Below are 20,655 nucleotides of genomic sequence, written 5' to 3'. Positions count from 1 at the left end.
TAATATTTTTGTAGCTTATAGCTCAGTAATATCTTTTTTGTTCCGATATGGAATTTGTTACCGGCTTTTGGCAGTTTGTAGTCATTTGTGATGTGAATGGATTGAGTGTTTATAAAACCGCGAAAGCTGAGAAAATCTAATATAAAAGGTATTTCTGTGTTTATTTTATCTTTCTGTTAAAATTTTACGTTTTGCTATTTTTTCTAAATTCATCTTTTTTTTTGTACAATAATTATAAAATCTGATTCAACTGAAAAAAATTTTGTTTGACAGTCTCTGTAGAAATGTGCATACAAATTGGAATTGTTACTGATTTGTAATCAAGCCTTCGTGTATCCTAATTAAACTCATAACATATTTTATTTTAATGAATTCTGACTTACAATGATTTTATATCATAATTGGTAAAGTATTTAATGAAATGCGTTTAGCTTTCTATAGAGAGCGATAAAATTAATAGGGAACTCCGTTAATGTGTAGATAACCAAGTTAGTGTTAAATTTAGATATTTTCTTGTATTATAAATGTAATCCAAGAAAACTTTTCGGTGATAAATATCGATAAGCTAATATGTAAATTCATGTTTGTGAAAGAATCGGAATCTTTTTATATTTGTTTCTTCGCTCGCCTTTTTAAATTTAACAAGGAATTTAAATTAATTTAACAACAATTTACAGAAGGAATAAATTTTTATCATGATGGCAATAATTATTGGTGTATACTTTTATTTCTTATTATTTTCTAATTAAATAAAATTTTGAAGCTATTTTTTTCATCTGTATAAATTTATAATTTAAGTTAAACTGGATAATAAGTGGAAATTTGGGGATATACTAGTGTTATTTATTTTTAGACTTAGATTATAATTTATATCTTTTATTATATTTTAAAGGGTTTTAAATGCAGTAAGACTTTTAGCAATAGGTAAGGATTCAAATCAGGGGTCTATCCAAGCCAAATTTACAAGGTACCGTTAAGCGGTCCTTTCACAAATTCAACTTTTGGAAAAACGGTAGTTTAACAAAATGCTTTTTCTTAAAATTTTATTTTTATGTCTCGTAAGAAGCGATAAATCCGTATTTTTGTGTTGATTTTTTAATATAATTTTTAATTTTCTCAAATTTTGTCTAAATTTTCACAAAATAGATACCTTTCCAGTGGTCTGTCCAGGCTGAATTTACTACCGTTTAGCGGTACCTTCACAAATTCAACTTTAGGAAAAACGGTAGTTTCACAAATTCCATTTTAGGAAAAATGGTAGTTTCACAAAATACTTTTTCTAAAAATTTTATTTTTGTATCCCTTAAGAAACGATAAATCCATATTTCTGTGTTGATTTCTTAATATAATTTTTAATTTTTCACAAATTATGTCTAAATTTTCACAAAATAGGTACCTCTCAAAAAAACCTAGACAGACCCCTGGAAATAAATGTACAAAAAAATAGTGTAGTTCCGTTTGTTAAAGATGGAAAGTCATTTCATTTGTTCTAATGTGTTGACAATAGCAAAATGTATAATTTAGAATAAAGTAAAACTAATAATTATGCTATGCTGTATAATTCATAGTTATGAATTTTTTTAACTAATGTACATTAACGTCTTCTTTTTAAAATGAAAATAAGACATGTATATCTTTAAGCAGAGTTCTCCTTTGGAATAAAAAAAGTAAAGGGCGCTTCCTCTCTGAAAAGGGCTCTTGGATTTTTGAAAGAAGCTTAAAACAGTAAAACACTTAGCACAGTAAAAATTTATCCAAATTTCTAGTATTCTGTAATGACTAAAGTTTATTCTCAAAAATTTTTAAATAATTCTCTTATACTATATTATAAGTATATTTCAAAAAGTAATTTTCTCTCATAATTAAAACAGAAGAAAAATTTGTAGTTTATAAAAATAATTAATGGCGTGATAAAAAGCAATCCGTGTGCATATTTATTTTTTCTTTACAAAAAGGGTAAACTAACAAAAAATGGTTAATTGATAATGATTTTGAAAGATTTTTTTTTTTTTTTATAATTAAACTGAAAATTATGAGAAAATGAACATCTAAATATGCATTGTTTTTACAAAAAAGGTATTTGTTTAAAAAATTTAAAATCGTTAAGAAAGTTTATTAATGTCTCCTGAAAAAAGTTTAATCAGTAACCACTTTAATTTAACCACTTGAGAATAATAATGACCAAGTAAATATTTGTAATATTAATCTAAATTAAACCTATAAACACAGATAATTTTACCAGTGTGTAATTATTTCAAAGGCAAATTAATTATTTTCAAAGTGGAATATGAATAAAAAGACAGTGTTTTTAAGGGATTGTAGCTTATTTTTATAATAAGGGCAAAGAAGATGAATTTATTGGGATCAAAGGGCATGCAGGGCAGCTGCCCTTAAAAAAAATGCTTAAAACTGCTTTAAATCTTTCCAAGTTTTTGCTCATTTCTATTTTTAAAAATTCGTATTGAACAAAAGCTGTATTTTGATTTAATCAGCCCTAGGTATGCTTCGCAGAGGTGCTCTGATTGTCTTTGAAGGCTGTGATCGTGTTGGAAAATCGACACACACTAAATTGCTCTCTGATGCTCTAAAAGAAGATGATATTAAAGTAGAAACACTACAGTTTCCAGGTATCTCACTTGTTTTAATAGATTTTATTTCAATTAAAATCTATCATTGCAAATCTAGATGTTTTTTCTCAATTGAGCTTTGCTCGATATTTCATAGTTTTATATTTTAAACTAATGAGTAATACTTAATAAAGATTGTTTATATTAAGAATAATCAAGAACTTTTCTTTCTAAGATAAAAAAATAAGAAAATTTTAACTTCTTGAATTTGCATTTTGTAAGTTAAAAATTATTATTTCAGCTTTTTTCTTTTTTTTTCTTCAAAAATTACTTGATTGTAGTTTGAAAGACAGATATAATTTTTTTTTTATTCTTGTTATTTAGTGCTTAGCTATTTTTGTTTGGAAGATAAGGGGTTGTATAGTTTGTCCACAGTGAGAACTCCCCCTGCCACAAAGTCTGAGGCCGTCAGTTGCTATGGAAACAAGAACAGTGCACTTAAGGGAGGGTAGCGTCTCTTCATTCTAGGGCTATCACAATAGACTGAAGAAAAATATCCCCTTTCTCTTGCTGGCCTCAGCCCAAAACCTATCCTGAACTGTGACCCCACACCCCTATTTGAAATAGTTATACCTCAATAACATAGTCACCACCACGGATCCAGACGTATGGCTGAAGGAGTTTTTACTTTAGACAAACTATATATTAACCATTAAATGAATGCATTTCTTCCTGCAGCTGCATATTGTGCACTCCCTAATAAAAAAATTTACAGTTATATGTTGTAATCTTTGAATCAACAATCTTGATAAATTTGTATAGTAAGCATTGATGGGCAATTTAAATATGGTTTTTGAAGTGAATTGATGTTCACAGTTAATTAAGGATGTTATATTCACTTATGGAACCTTGTAAATTCAAGCCCAACTCAATAATATTAGGGATTTAATTTAAAGTAGTAGAATGATTTCATTTTCATGAGTATTACTAATGAAACTGACAAACTCTTGTATTACATAGCGATAGACTACAAAAAATGCACCATGTTTTGTTGAACAACAGTGAAAGTTTATATGTAGTACATTATTTTACACAAGAAATATTTTATGCCTATTCAAGCGAGGAACAGTACACATTCAATATCCATATCTAAATCATGAATATTTGTTAATATCTGTATGAAAAGCAAGTGCTCAAAACAACTGAGGTTTGTTATAATCAAAGATTGAGTTAAGAGGATCGCAAAATATGCCCTTATAGATAGCAGTGTTGGGCTATAAATATCAAAGAAGTCTATTTCTATAACATGTAATCATTCTCATATTTTTTTGTGACAATGCACTATGACTTAATAAAACTTTTCTGTAATTTTTAAAGTTTTTTCAATTACCTAACCTTGAGTCAATTACCTAATTTGACTGTTCTTTCATTCCTATAGCTCTTTGATCTTCTCAATGTATTATTTTGAGTTCAAATCTTGCTTATAATAAACTAAGCCTTATGAGCATGTTTGTTCAACTATTTATTCGCCGTTACTCATCCTTATTATTCTATAGATCGATCTACTGTTATTGGAGGTATTATCAACAAATATCTCACTGGATCTGAAGAAATAGAAGACCATGCAGTTCATCTCCTTTTCTCTGCCAATAGATGGGAAGCAGTGTATGCTATATTTTTATTCATATTTTGAAATCAAATTTAACAAATGTTTTTTAAATACTTAGTTAAAGTAATTAACATTATTTTTCTTCTCCAATTGAAATAAGTGTTGCATCTTGGGCAAAAACCAGTTTTCAGAGTTAAGACTTAAATATTGTTATTTTTAATTCAATTTACAATTATTTTTAATTCAATCATATGATTTAATTAATTAATGATTTAATTATGATAAACTGATTATTATGATTGATTATAAAATGATTTATTTATGATGGACATTAATTTAACTAGCAAAATCAATATAAAAATTTAAAAATATTTGATATTTAATATTTTAAAATTCTTTTCAAGGAATAAAAATATTTAATATTTTAATTCCTTGAAAAGATAATGTAATAAGTTTTTTTTTTTTTTGTCTATTTCCATGAATTTTTGGAAGCATTTTATTTCATGACATTTTCATATACATATGAATGAATCCCAGATCTTTCATTTAATAAGTTTGAATCTATCTATTCCAATTTTTACCTATTTCAAAAAATTTCAATAAGAGAAACTTTAACTTGAATCAAAGACTTTGTAAATTATTTGCATCTGCACAATTGAAGTTTCTTGTCATAAAAATGTTTTTAGCCCTATTCGTCTTCCAAGGGCTGTAAATATAGTTGCTAAACTATTTTTATTCTAGTGGCAGGATGTGTAGCATTTTTAAAAAGTGTTTAAAGGTGCTTATTTTTGTTTTTTAAAAACCTTTAAAGGTGCTTTTTTTATTGGGTGTTTTTAAAAGGTGCTTAATTTTCCCCTTTTCAAATTGAGATTTTTTCCTTTACCATGTTGATTTTCTCTATGAATTATGCAAAAAAAAAAAGTTCACATTGTTCTATTCAACCCCAGTCTATTTTGGCATATTGTATTGTCAGTCCCCAGCATATGAAAACACTATTCATTTTACATGATTCAAAATTTCGTGATTTTTTACAATTGTCAAAAACAATGCCAAAAGGTTTGGTTTTTTTCCCGTCATGATGGTTAAAACAAGATGAAACCGTCAATTGTCACAAACTTTCCAATCCTGCCTAATTATGGTATTTTTTTAAAGTGCTTAAAAATATTTTTTGAGTGCTTAAAAGGTGCTTATTTTTTGTTGAATAATTTGGCTTGGCACCCTGAGTGGTGCTTAACTAATTAATGGAGTAGTACCTATTACCACTGTCAATTTAGCCTAACTGTATAAATATAGTCTTCTAACTGCCTTAATATAAAGTCATCTAAAAAGTTTGCAGATGAAACCGTCAATTGTCACAAACTTTCCAATCCTGCCTAATTATGGTATTTTTTTAAAGTGCTTAAAAATATTTTTTGAGTGCTTAAAAGGTGCTTATTTTTTGTTGAATAATTTGGCTTGGCACCCTGAGTGGTGCTTAACTAATTAATGGAGTAGTACCTATTACCACTGTCAATTTAGCCTAACTGTATAAATATAGTCTTCTAACTGCCTTAATATAAAGTCATCTAAAAAGTTTGCATCGATTATTGCTGGGTGTGTGGCATGAGGAGGGGCATGAACTTTCCATGCAACTTAATAGTTTGGTGATCTTTTTTATAATACCAAAATTATATGATAAGGCTTGAGATATTACCAATTTGATTTGTTTTGGAACAAACAGTGAAACGAAATTAAAACCATAAGTATTTGAATACGTATATGCTTATTTGTGGTATGTATATTATTAATATTTATTTACAATTTTTAGACCCAAAATGTTGCAACTGCTTAACTCTGGAGTGAATTTGATTGTAGATCGCTATGCTTATTCAGGAGTGGCTTTTTCTTATGCCAAAAAAGTATGATATTACTGTTATTTTGTTTAGTGTTTTTCTTCATCATAAATTTCTAGTTATTAATATAAACTTATTAATAAAATATATTTTAGTTGTAGAAAAAAATGGGTAAAATGATTTAAGAATTATAGTTATTGCATTATAAAAATCTGTGTATACAAAAGACATATCATTTATGAGTATGAATTCTTTGTCACATCTTTTTATTACAAAATATGCAGTTTAATGCAATACAGTGTTAATAGTTTCAAATACATTAAAAGTTGTATCAATTTTAAGCTAGACAGAGATAGTAAAACGCCTAACTTTACCTTGGTTCATTTCTAACTTTACCTAGGTTTCGTTTTCCAGAAATTTTGTTTTGCATACAGTAAATTAAGCTCCGATGTGATTGAGGAAATGTCAAAATATATTTATTTTTTTTACTCACTCTATTGATAAGTTTTCTGATCTTAATTTCATGTTCTTGCATTATCAAGATACTCGGAAAATAGGACTAATGATCTTATTTTTTGATATTTAGGGTGTTTTTCGCTGCTCTTTTTCTAAGAAAAATTAGTTACTGTATTTGTTGATTGCTTTGACTATGAGGCATTTTTGAAAAGTAAAGATACAATGCTGCATACTCACTTGAAAAAAATTTGATTTAATGTACATTACAAATTACTTACTGGTGCATTTTCTATTTTTCGAGTCACTGCTGTTGTCAAAACATTTGTTATTTCTGGGTACAAGCTTTTGTAAGTCATAGAACTTTACTACCCATTGTTGGAACCACATTTCAGTTAACAACTTAAGTTTTGATCTCAACATCGTGAAAGTTCTGCCCTGCATTGTGAAAGTATGTGAAAGTCATTGGGTGCAGGATGGATGATCTAAAATTTTCCATTTGAAACCTTTGAGCAATGTTGTGGCTAGAAGCATTACGTGAGGACTAGCACAGTCATGCAAGGAGCAAACTTTGTTTCTCTGCCTCTGTGTTTGCTTTGAATTGTATGTCTTTTTCATGAAAAAAGCTAATTACAGAAAGCACTTTTTATCTAGCAGGAATTGACTCAGGCATTATAAAGATGTGTTTCTCGAACAGGACTCGTCATACAAATAATGAATGACCTTGAGGGAAATGCGAAGCGTCATAGCTTATAATCTGTTACCAGTAGGCTCACAGAAGCTTTCCATTTGTTGCTATCGGTGAAGTATCTTTAGTTTCCAAAAGTACTTCGTAAACTAAAAGAATTATCTAGACTTTAAAATGGATAAATAGCTTAATTATTTAAGAAAAAATTTACATAAGATCGCCTAGAGACTAAAATTATTTATATAAAAAAATTAATTTTAAAATTTTTTTACGAATTAAAATAGCATTTTAATAGCTTATTAAGAATTAAACATTTAATTCTCACTAAACTAATATTGCCATTTCATAATTCATATAGAGGGAGGAAGCTTGCCAAAGAAGGTTGAAGAAGCTACATTTCTGATTCTTATCTGGGATTTACCAGGTTTTAGCAATGTTAAAAACAAAAACATATAATGTTGCTTTCTCAAGTAATTTGTTGGTCAAAGACATTTTCTGTAAGAATATATGAACACAGCCCTAATTCTAGTGTTTCAATTGTCAGACACTTTTTGAACTATTTGTCTGTACTTATTTTGTGCTAATAAGATTTTTAATACTCTCTTAGGGTTTAAGTTTCTCTTGGTGTAAACAATCAGATGTAGGATTGCCAAAGCCAGATTTAGTACTGTACCTTGATTTGCCTTCAGAAGCAATGGCCAAGAGGAGTGGCTTTGGTGAAGAAAGGTATGAGAAGGGAGATTTTCAGAATGAAGTGAAGAAAGTATACGGACTTTTACGAGAAGACAACTGGAAGGTATGAATAAAAAGAACAAACAAAAATTCTTTATTTGGTATTAATACTATTTATTTTATTATGGTTATGTAATTAAAAAGTGGCATATCTCTGCAGTTTTTAGCTTGAATGTATGTTCCAATCATCCTATTAAAAAATTAAGTATAATTTGTATCCCTAAGTTCCGTACTGGATTGATGGTAAAGATGGTCCAAGTAGAACACCAAAGTCAAGCATCACTGGCTGCAATTAGTAAACGGGTGGGTGACCACTTTGATCAGCCTACGTAGGGACCGAGGGCATGCGGTATCGGTCCTTTTTAAACTGTTCTACCGTAAAGTGCTCGACTTCACACGCAGGTCATTGGGCTACCAAGGCACAGAGGCGACCCCTTCTGCAGAGGATCAAAATTGTGATGGCATGTCTTGGGATCATCCTCGAGATGGTTCCTGGACCATTGCCAATACCTCATTGCAAGATGCTCATTAGCTTTTAATTGGTCAATGATGCCGAATCTTCATTTTTAAAAGGCCGAGGCTTATGATGTCTCACCCTTTGGTTTATACAAAAAAAAGTTACTAACAAGGATTCTTACAGAAGTTGAGTCATTGCTCTGGCACAACACTCTGTTGAGTGTAATTATGATTATGAAATTCTTTTCTTTCATGAAATCATTTGTACTTTACTCATGTGTCACAATCGTCAAATAAATATATATTTATGAAAGCTTCGTTTTGAGTTCTGTCACTACACAGGTTCACTCTGCTATTTATCCATTTATTTAATGATGTTGTCCATACCCATCCATCATGAGTTACGGACCCAGAAGATTTGAAAACAAAGAGCAGCATTGTGAAACCAAAGCTGAAATAGCCGGCGGTAGAGATATTGAACAGGAAACTAAGTTTCGATTTCCTGTAACCGTGCTGACTCCCTTGATGGGGGTCGGCTGTCTGAGCCATCATGGAATGATGGTTTTTCTGGAAGCTGAGAAGTGATTATTTAAACAATCAATTTGTAAAGAACAGAAACTGAGTGCTTAAGTTTTATTGAACTTCAATTCATTGGGGGAAAAGCATGGCTGAAAAGATAGACGAAACGTGAATGTCAATGAAGTCCTTGTCGCAGTACTCACCAGTATGTGGATGTTCGAGGCGGCATTTGTAGATGGGTTTCTTTGTCAAAGGATCATGTCTTCTACACAGTGTGAGATAGAAACTGGAGATGTGCTCTTCTGTAGTGAATTTCGTTTCAAATCCTTAAAGATTTATAGTTAAACTTACAGTTGTGTAATTCAACTTTCTTGAAGGATTGCATTATTTTTTTGAACTTTGCCGTTTTTATAAAAGACTTGAAATATGTATAGTTCTGGAAACTTGAACTTTTTATTCTACATTTTTAAGACATAATATACTTTTTTAAGACATACAAGTGAACTTTGAATATTGTAATAACAGTGAGAGATAATAAGGCAGGTAAATAGTAAATGTTTTAAGTTTTAGATCTTGAATAGCAAAAGTATTTTGAATTTTTAATAATGTGCTATTTTTGAAGTTTAAGGTGTAAGTAAAACTTTTTGTATTTTGAACATTTACTAGAACGTAATTTTAATAATGCTGTTTTAATTATAAACTTGCATAAATTTAATGTTTAATAAAGTATTACTAGATTAAATTTGAAAGTTTAATGTTTTGAAGATACTAGGGAAATTTAAACTTGAAAATTGAGAGTTGGGAAGTAATTTAGATTGAACTTTTAAATTTAAAGTTTGATATTTATTTCTGGTTAAACTTGAATATGCATTAGTATGTTATAATGAGTACATCAATTTAACAAATGATATTGATGCCAATATTAAATTTTAGAAATAAAAGTTTTGTGATAAAGTAGAGTTTAAATGATTTTCGAAAAAAATATTTAGTTATATTTTTCTTCTATTAAATCATTTGTGCTTTATTTACGCGTCACAATTGTCAAATAAATATCTATTTCTGAAAGAGCTTCGTTTTCCTGAGAGCTGCCACTATATTTAGATAATGATGTTGTGAAGTAAACAAGGCCTATGCCCCTCCTTCAAGATTAACATGTTCAATGCCCGATCACGCATTAACGCAGGACAATATTCTTTCCTACAGTTTGTGTCTATAAAACAGATTTAGTGTTAGCATCAAATTATTTTTGCAGAAAATACGCATTTTTCATGATAACGTCATATTGTTTATTAAAATAAGATTGTAAAATTTAAAAACTAAAATAGTTGCTAAAATATGAAAATTCAACTTTCATTTTATTCTTGTATGTTACCATTTTTCAATGATATAGTATTACCACCTGCAATCAGTTAACGTTAAACCTCCTTCCAACTTTCATTTATTCTAATTCAACTATCATTTTATTGTATATTACCATTTTTCAATGATATGGTATTATCTCCTGCACTCAGTTAACATTAAATGTCCTACCAAGTTTTGATAGAAAAAAATTATGTGAATAGTATAAAACTAATAAACCAGAATTAAGTCAAATTTTCATAACTTAAGAACTTTAATAACTTACCTTTAGGCATGTGATTCTTTCCCTAATTCGTGGAATTTCGCAAATCAATAATTTATATTCTGACAAAATTTTGATCTAAAATTTAAATTTCATAACTTAGGCAAAATCTAGCGACCGAGACATTTATTTTCATTTAGCCAGCACTCTCTGTTTTCTTCCTCATTCATGCACCATGAATTTTTAACGCAGAATTGTTAAAGACGAACACAACTTCATATAAACTTTAAGAACATGAGACTGAAATATCTTTGTCCAGATTGAATGAACTACTGAGGTTAACACAAAAGTATAAAATTGATTATCTAACAAGTAATCCCGAAATAGCAAATATTTAATAAACTACAATTGGATCTAATGAATTTTTAATATATTACGACATGAAAATTTATCCTGATACACTAAAATTGTATTCTCATAATATAATAAAAATTTCAAATCACGCATTTAAGTAATCACTTTACAACACTCTATATACCTTCTTAAATCCGTGTTTCAATCTTATTTTTTCTTTAGTAATTAATGATATTGTTTCTCTCGTGATTTTTAAAATTCTGATTTATGTGCCCTATATTTTTCTGATAGATCCATTTTCTCCTTTCTTAAAAATGTATCATTTTCTTTGTTTACATTGCAAAGTGGTCAAAATTTTGATGGCAGATAAATTTTGTTTCTTACGATTAGGAAGCAATAGTAACTTGTATTATCAAAAAGGTGATAAATCATTAAGCTTACGTTTGATTACTTCTAGCTTGTGAACAGTGGTTGAAATTTTCATTGACTGTACCGTTACCCTTCAAACTTTGGCAAGGCTGTGAACTTTTAATTGAATTTTGGTAACGGTTACCCAGGTTCAAAAATAGACAAATAACTAATGAATTACATGAAACATTTAACCATTAAAATTAAATTTTATTATAACTATAAATTTTCAACAAACACAACTTCAATCATTTCCAGATGTCTTCATGCGCACTAAAATTTCCAATTTATACACTTTTAAATTTCCAAATTGTTATACTCAAGATAAAACTTTTCGATAAAAAGCACTTTTAAATTTCATATGCACAACATTCAATTAATTCACACTAAAAGAGACATTTACGAAATAAAAATACTAGCTCATTCTAAATTTACAAAAACATTTAAACTTTAGGTCATTATATTCCTACAACAGATAATTAAAATTAAATATCCAAGGCTCATCTTAAAATAGGTATCTTAACACCTGATGGAAATAATTTAAAATACAGAATAAAATGCTCTTCTAAAAAGTTACTAAAAAGGTAAGAAATTAGAGTTTATAAATACAAAAGGAACTTGCAGATCACCTTCTGGAACGCCGACCGGGATTGCAGCTAGACTTATGGACTAGGAGAACTTCGACTTTCCGACCGCCATTCAGTTCTTTAGAAACATTCGATTTTCTGCCGAGGAACGCTCAATTCTTGCCAACCGTCTTGAACTTAGCGACTTTCAGTCTATCACTTCCCGTCAACTATTCTGAGGCTTCAGATCAACTTTCTTCCAGACAACAGCTCATCCGACCAATGTTGCGTACTTAGTCGCGGCATCCAGAGACTCTTTCCAAACATCAACCTTTCAGCATTTCAGCCTAGATCAACTCACTCCGAGACTCCAGCTATATCTAAACTCATTCTCGATGATACCGGCTCAGAACACACTTCTAGCAGCCATGATAGATCCTGTCAGCGGTGATGTTTCAACCCAACATTCCATCGGGCACGATCCGCACTCCCGTTGTCCTGCTTTTTCAGCCACTCTTCACGCCTCTTATACTTTTTTCATCAAGGCGAAATAATCCATACTGACCTGTTTACTCGCTCAAAAGTCATCACGCATCCAGTGGACGTCAGAACAAAAAAAAAGATCCTTATGAAAAACCAGCTACAAACCACTAATACGCCATAAAAGTGATAATCCAATCCTCTTTAAATGTTAATACAATTTATATCCACAATCTACCCCAAAAATCCCATTTTAAAAGGATCAATAAAAATTTCTAATGAAATATCATAATTTTGATTGCATTTAAATTTTATCATAGTGGTGCCATCTATTGAAAAATAACCCTTCTTTGAAAAGTATTGATACAAAAAAAAAAACTCCAATAAATTCCTATTTATTCCATGACCATCAGAGGGCAAAAAATTATCCAGCATAAATTCTTGATTGTAGTAGAAAACAATTGTCTTCATCCAATACAGAGCTCCACTTAAAGTTAAAATTTAAGTGCTCTAATTAATATGAACATGGTCAAAATTTAAATCAAGTGTGAATTCCCTTTAGCAATAAGCATAATTCCACTCTCTTACATATGAAAATGTAATTATTTTTTAAAAACTTTGGTTAATTATATTTGCTAAATTCATTTTTTTCTTCATATTATAATATTACAAGTTTTTAAGTGATTTCATAAATGAAATAATATTTAATAAAATATTTATAGTATGTATTTATTATGAATCTTTTAGGAAACATTATCAATACTATTTCATAAAAGTAATTTCTAATAAACTAACGTATTGCATTTTTATTTTTTAGGTTATCAGTACAGACAGAGAATTAAGTGAAGTTCAAGAAGAAATAAAAACTTTAGTTAAGCAAACTATAAATAATTCTGCTCGTTCCACATACGATACTCTTTGGACTGATAATTTTGAGACATATGTCTGATCTCACATATTTTTGAGCCTGGATTTTATATTCAAACTACCATTGATCTTTAGACTGAACAATAAGACTGCTTTTTATACTGTGACATTTCCACTATTTATAACATTTCATATCATTAGTTTTTATCTTGTCCTTATTTTGTAGGGTTTTTTAAATCTATTGAACTTAAGTTTCTTCCTTTTAAGCAAGTATTCATACTATTAATTTCATTTAAACATATGTTTTTATTTTATTTGTCTATTATACTCTTATAATTTTTTTAGACGTAGTTATGTGAATCACATTCAACCTGTGTTATGTGCTACATATTTTTATTTTACGAAAAATGCTTCTAGAAGTTAGTTCTGCAAATCATCTGTAAATAGTGTTAGTTTTCTTTTGTGTTTATTTATTAGCATTTATTCACATTTTTTATTTTATTTGCATAAACTGACATTTATATTAGAAATTGTTCTAGACTGCCAAGATTAGTTTTTATTAAAGAAATTGAATTTATTTTTATTTTTCAAATTTAAAAACTATTTGACTCCTTAAATCTAATTTGCAGAAAGTTTTTTCTTTTCTTTAATGGATGCTATAGTAATTCATTAACAGAATTCTTAGTTTTTATTAATGAGCTTGGGCAGTTTAGTTTCATACATAGTTTGACTACTTAACATAGTTTATTAACTTAATTCAAAACATTCTATACATATATTTTTTTAAAGAAGCATATTGTGAAATCTTAATTGAATGTTTTATGCTATTGATAAAAAAACAAAATATTATTTTGATCTGTTTTCTACATAAATAAATTTCAAATCAAATAATACCTACCTTATCCTTAATGTTGCAGAATGCTTTAAAGGTACTGAATATTAATTTACTTAGCTCATAACACTTCTCTCTCTCTTTTTCAAATCATGTTTAATTTATTCACTTTTTATTATAAAAATGTCTGCTAAACTCTAAAAAAATTAAACTTCTCAATACACTTTAAAAATATTAGGGGTTAAATCATAAAACTTAAATTCAGTAAAATAATAACATTGCATAACTGTTTCCTTCTTTAGAACGCTGATGTCACGATTAAAGATGAGTTACAATTATTTGCGAAGAAAACAACCAATTATATTCAGAATTACAAATATTAAGAACTTGCATTAAATTCAGAATTTAACTTTTAAATATTGGTGTAATTTTTGCAACACAAACAAGATCATAGATTACTAATCATTTGTATTTTTAATTTAATGTTACAACCTTTTTGTATATAAATATGCAAACTAGTTGTAATATTTTAATCATTTTTGTTTTGTATATGCTCGTTTGTCATGCAAAGGTGCAGGCATTGTGTATATATATATTATTATATACACTTATATTTTTTAAATATACCACCACTTTTTGGTGCATATAGGATCAAGTCAGTGCCGTCTTTACGCGGGGGCCCCAGGCACTCATTTATTATTTGAGGATTGCAATTGATTAGAATTTCAATTTTTTTCAAAAATTATGCATAGTTTAAAAATGCTTTTTTTTTTAAATGTTCATTGAGTTTTTGGGGCAATCAAAATGTGTTTAAATTTTTTGAAATTATCTTAAAAGTTGCTTTATTTCATGCATGTGAAGCTTGATTTCAAACAATATGACATGTTATAGAGGCACAAAACAATTATGTGCCCGGGGGCGGGGGGACTACATGCTATTAAGACAGCTCTGGATCAAGTGCATTGTGTGCAGACCTATCATTTACTTTCCTAAGCACCCTATTTCCACTTTTTCAGTTATATGCTTCTTTACGATTGTTAGGGGCTTTTTTACATTAACCTTCATATTTATTGTATATTTAAAATTTTATTTATTTATATACTATTATTGCTCATCAGCGATTATTTAGCAGTGTGTATATTAATTGCAGCTGCCATATTTGCTTCATATGTAAGATGCTCCCCAATTGGAAGCAAAAGTCATGCGTTTACCCTTAGACTGTCACACCATTCGAAAGTTACATTCTGGTTTCATCTCCTAGAAAAAGGGCTACTCTATATTATAAGAGAGAGAAACTGTGTGATGTGGATAAAAATTTACACATTTACTAAAGTAAGAGGTTTATTAGAGGTAGATATTGATTTGATATTTGATTTGACCACCAAGATGAATTCTAATAGACTAATGTCATTTCTAACTGATGATAATTTTAACTTCTATGATATTGTGATGTGTGTGCTAATGATATGTGACTTTTTATAATGATAAAAGGCTTATAATTGTGAATTGCATATTCCTGCTTTTTTAATGCTGAGGAAAACTTTTTGTAATAAAAGTTAAGGCAATTATGACCTATGCATCGGTTTTATTTCTAAAGCGGCTTTTTTGTTACACACAGAAAGAGAAAAAAACTTGCTCCTGATTTAAGAAAAAAAAAATTATATACAAGTTGAAGTTTGATGGTATGATTTTGTAATGATGGTAAAGCTGGCTACAGAATTTTATTTATGTGCAATGTTAAAAATACATTTTTGGAATAAAGTTGAAATGTGTTTTTATTTAAAAAATCTTTGTAAATTTCATTTGGTCGTGGTTATTTACATTATATAATGTAATTACACATATTGCTCTTAATGCTACATAAACCTATTTTGTGATAATTGTGTTAAATTTAAATTACGTATTAGTACAAATCTAGTACTTATTGTCATTATTCATTCAAAATTGCTCATAGTAAATAATAGTTTTCTACTTAAGTTTGTAATTTTTATGCATATTTTGCTTATATAAATCATTTTTACTTATGCATTTTGTGTGTGTTATTTTTATTTATGCTTTTAGTATGTGTTATCTTTTGAAAAAGTAAAATCTAACTTGTTTCTAATTTCATTACCTCTTAATGTTAACTAAGAAAGTTTTTGTTATTTTGTCTAAAAGTATCACCCAGCGGATTTCAAGTCTCATAATTTTTAATAATGTTTATTTTTTACTCCCCTGCATGTTCAATCAGTACAATTGGCCAGAATATGATTACTTTGGACAAGTGTCCTGATACTTACTGTGGTCGAGTGGAGAAATATTAGAGGGCCTGTGGTCTAATGACCTAGTAGCCAAACAATTGACATTTCATTAATAAATAAAATTTAAAAAAATAGGAATAAACATCTAAACATTTGTTTAAAAAAAAAAAAGACTCTTTGTGACTTTTAATTGAATTAATTCAAAAAATACAAATTATCACCAGTGAAAACAATTTATACAGCAATATTAATATTATATGAGATAATTTATTTAGGATATGATGATATTTTAATGAAATCATATAAATTACTAAATTTTGAATACTTACTATTGTCACCCTTTCTTAAGAATGACTAACTGCAATACATATTATTTTGACCATCAGAAAGACACTTATTTACTATGCATGATAAAAAGTAAAAATGCATAAATTGTTACTAATTAAAAAAAAAAAAGAATAAGTTGTACGCAATGCAGAGAAATTGAGATAGAATTCAACTTCCAATTAATAAAAATTAGAAATTTCATTTGTTTTTAACATAATATCCCCAGCAGCAAAATAACTTGGGAACTCATTAGGCCAATATTCACCAATCTCAGCTCAACTAGGTTTTAAAGGGCCATTATTTTGCCAATACTAGACCGATATAGAAATGTCCGATTCACCCGATATTTTATAGCCATTATTCAGTCAATGTTTACCCTACATAAAATTACCAAATTCACCCAATATTTTATTTTCCTAATATCGGCCCTATATTTTAAAGCAGTTATTCAGCCTATATCGGTTCGATATAGAAGTGTCAGACTCGACCAATGTTTCTCAGCCAATATAGACCATAGATAAAATTGTACGATTCACCCGATATTTGAAAGCCGTTATATAGTAAATGTGGGCCCTTTTATAGAATACTTCGATTCATCCAATAAAGACCCTATTTGAAATTATCAAACTGACCCGATATTTTATAGCTGTCACTCAACCAATATAGGCCATATATAGAATTGTTCGATTCACTCGATATTTTAGAGCCACTATTTAGCCAAAGTTTTTCATTGCTGTGCTCTTTCGCCAATATCGGCTCTATACAGATTTGTTAAGTTCACCCGATATTTTATAGCCGTTAAATAAAACCTAAAAGGTAACGCTTTTCTCTAAAATCATACTTAGTTGATTTCAAATCTCATGGGCTGATAGCCATAAATATAACTCTAGTGCTACTTTTACAATAAAATCAAAACATGCAGTACTCTTGGTAACTCGATTTTTTACCACCAGAATTTATAATTTTGACCAAGGTAAATGTTTTATTTTATAACCGCCGACCCAATTCTTGGTTTACGACTACCAATGTTCAACTCCGTAGACTTGTAATTTTGAACCTAATCCAGAAGATAGGGAACTCATGGATCAAGTATTGGGAGAAATTTGCCTTTGTGGAGGACTATTTGATGGAACTAACCTGCATTTACGTTGCATGGAGAAGAAAACCTCCCACGGTAGGGTACTTTATTCCACGATACATCTACCACTGAGGATATTTTATGCCAGCTCGCACTCGATACGATGCGGAATTCGTATCGACCAGCCATTACTGGGATTCGAACCCGGTTTACCTCATTGGAAGGTGAACGCTTGTTTCCTGAGCCACCACGGCTCTGGGTGAAAATGTTTGTAATTATCATTTCTAGTAATTCGGTAAAAACTGAGTGTTTAATTGGATTGCACATCACGTCTTCTTAACTCCACTCTAAAATATTGCAAATAGTTGCAGCTTTATCAATCTAATGTTTAATTCTTGCAACGTTAAACATAAATTTTGGCAAGAAACTTCTGTTTTGTTCAAGGTGAAAATCATTTCCAGTGATGCTGTAAACAGAATGCTTAGTCGGATTGTATCTTCTAAGCCCACTCTAAAATGTAGCTGATACCTCAAGTGCATCTTTAGCAATCTATTTTTTAACATCCTGCAATATCAAGAATAAGAATAAATCTTTAAGGCCCCTTACGAGGTAGATCGTTTGGATAATCAACCTATTTTCTCGTTTTCTGAATTAGTTAAAAGTTTCATCAAATACAATTTGTTATGCATAAAAAGCATTAAGCTAAGTTAGGGATGCACAACCTTTTTCAGTGAAGGGCCACTTGCACAACAGGTTAACTAACGAAGGACCTCAAGCGTATTCGTTTTTCCTAGGCGGTACTACTTGGTGCTGTCTCTCCTATTGTGCTATCTGTCCTCTTCTACTTGACGAAGATTTATAAGCCTATTTTGAGCACACAAGCCTGAAAATTTATGTAATTGCAATAACCAATCAAGCGTATTCAACAATTTTTAGGCAAATATAGTAATATTTAATTCAACATTTGTGTTCTAAGCACTAACTTTTTTTATCAGTAAACTTAGTAATATATTTGTAAAATGTGCAAATATAATGTGTTTGAATGAAAGATCACGTGCTTACAAATTTATCTTCAGGAAAACAAATGGAAAAACGAAATTCAAAGAATTAAAACATTTCTTTTTGCTGAACCACAAGTTTTCATACCTCTTTTCTTTTTAAAAAATTATATTTGGGAAAGTCAATTTCGCCACTTTTAGTTCTAAGAATTGAGAACAATTGTTTGTTTGTTTTTCTGGTTTGCATCATTTTTGATGTTTTTATTATAGAGCGCAGTATTTTAACGGAACATTTCAGATAGCCTATTCGTTTATTGCCACTTTTTTCATGCACTACATAGATAGCCGGTAACATAGATAAGTGTGATTTTCAGAGTGAAGGTTTTGTTTTAGGAACCAAAAACATTTTTTTTATTACCTTTACTTTTATTAGCGTTTTATCAAGACACAGCATTTTTTAAGGACCGTTTATAATAAACTTTATTTTATAGAAATTGTTTTTTAAAATTACGGCAATGCAAACGTTAAATTGAGATTAAAAATATTAGAGTTTAATTTTAAAAGTCAAGAAAGTTTTTGTTTCTCTCTAGCTTGTTCTTTAAAAATAAAACTCTTGATTTTATTGATGTTTTTATAATATCTTGGCAATTTTTAAGAGCGTTTCTATTGGACTTTATTCTTCACTTTTTCTTGAAAATACGGTAATTGGAAAACACATATCCAGTGTTAAAATTTTCTTCCCAGTATTAAGATTTTTTTTTTCTGTTTCGCTTTTGTACATAATCTTTAGTTTTCTATGAGAGCGCTTCATTTTCAAAAGTTTTTCTGATAGACCATATCTTTAACGTTGTTTTATGAATAAGTTTTTCCAGAAAATACTCTTTTAGCATTGAAATTTCGGTTTAAATTTAGCTATGCTGCTAAAAATATGTTGCTTTCTGCTGAATATATGGAATTCGGCCGATTTTTATTGTCACGCGATTAGAAAATCGCGTGACTTAACAACATTAGTACGTAAAACTAATAACGTATAACTAACGTAGTTAAAATAACGGGATCCTCAAAATCAAGTAGAATACGATGAAATCAGCACGAATAAAATGCGTTGATAATGCGCGATTTAAAACGCGTGAAAAAGTGATTATTTAATGGTGAGATCCAACTTCGAGATTCATAATATCGTATTAAAATATTAAGGTTTTCAAAACTATCTGAAAATACTATATTTTAACAGCCGAAAAATAACTTGAGATTCACAATGAAGTTAGCACAAATAAACTGTGTCAAAAAGCGATTACTTTAATGTGTGATTTGAAATTAAAGTATTGTAATTATATCAAAGTAAAACTACGGGATTTCCAAATTACCTGGTAAAGCGTAGAAATAGTTAGAAAAAAATTCTACAGATTTACCATGAAACAGCTACAAAGAAAGCGTATTGAAAAGTGATTATTTAAATGTGTGATTTAACTTCAAGATTCAGAATATTGTCCTATTAAAAATTTCAAGATTTTTAAATTTTTGAGAAAATATGGTGTTATAACTGCCGAATAATAATTGAGGATTTTTTGATGACATCGACAGAAATAAATCGCATCAAAAAGTGATAAATCCAATACGAGATTGATAACTCATGAGTTAGAATATCGCATTAAATGTACCAGGATTTTAAAAACCGTATGTCGATCGGTAGTTAGTTTTAACTGCGAAAGAGCGATCGAAACGTCACTTGGATTTATGATGAAATCGATTAAAATAAAGAGTGAAAAAATGATTACTGAAATTTGCGTATCGTAATATCATATTTAAAATATTAGGTTTCTTTAAACCAAGCGGAATTTGATACAATGACTGGGAAAAAAGCAATCGAGAAACAACATAGATTTACTATAGTATCTATGAAAATTAAACACTTCCAAAAAGTGATTAAAAAAAAGTGTGACTTAAAATGCTGTTTTTCTTTTAAAATTTTTGGAAGAAAAATTAATTTTGTTAAAAAGCTACTGCGGGCCGCACATCAGCCGGAAATAATAGCATAGAAAAGTAAGGAAAAAGAATGTTTACAATCCAAAACAGAGGCCGAAAATT

At 29.2% G+C, this 20,655-nt stretch overlaps 1 protein-coding gene across 2 annotated transcripts; it reads left to right on the top strand.

The window, feature by feature from the left end:
- Position 1: 1 nt before the first annotated feature.
- LOC107441575 (thymidylate kinase) lies at positions 2–15,952 on the top strand. 2 transcript variants are annotated; one of them, XM_016054891.3, is made up of 6 exons: positions 2–148; positions 2,493–2,627; positions 4,124–4,232; positions 5,984–6,074; positions 7,757–7,945; positions 13,043–15,952. In XM_016054891.3, the coding sequence occupies exons 2-6, from the start codon at positions 2,501–2,503 to the stop codon at positions 13,172–13,174; spliced, it is 648 nt and encodes a 215-aa protein (XP_015910377.1). In that variant the 5' UTR covers positions 2–148; positions 2,493–2,500; the 3' UTR covers positions 13,175–15,952. The 2 variants fall into 2 exon arrangements, with proteins under 2 accessions (XP_015910377.1, XP_042897047.1); XM_043041113.3 differs by lacking the exon at positions 2–148 and adding an exon at positions 372–488.
- The last annotated feature ends 4,703 nt before the right edge of the window (positions 15,953–20,655 follow it).

Source organism: Parasteatoda tepidariorum, chromosome 2 (genome assembly GCF_982258835.1).
Source record: "Parasteatoda tepidariorum strain Cologne lab strain chromosome 2, Ptep-v5.0, whole genome shotgun sequence".
Classification (NCBI taxonomy): Eukaryota; Metazoa; Arthropoda; class Arachnida; order Araneae; family Theridiidae; genus Parasteatoda; species Parasteatoda tepidariorum.
This window is presented reverse-complemented; position numbering and strand designations above follow the sequence as displayed.

Excerpts from the sequence above, each read along its gene's own strand:
- LOC107441575 (XM_016054891.3), top strand. The coding sequence starts at position 2,501 with ATGCTTCGCAGAGGTGCTCTGATTGTCTTTGAAGGCTGTGATCGTGTT. Across the intron at positions 4,233-5,983 it reads GCCAATAGATGGGAAGCAGT|ACCCAAAATGTTGCAACTGC; the intron begins GTATGCTATATT and ends TACAATTTTTAG. Across the intron at positions 6,075-7,756 it reads CTTTTTCTTATGCCAAAAAA|GGTTTAAGTTTCTCTTGGTG; the intron begins GTATGATATTAC and ends ATACTCTCTTAG.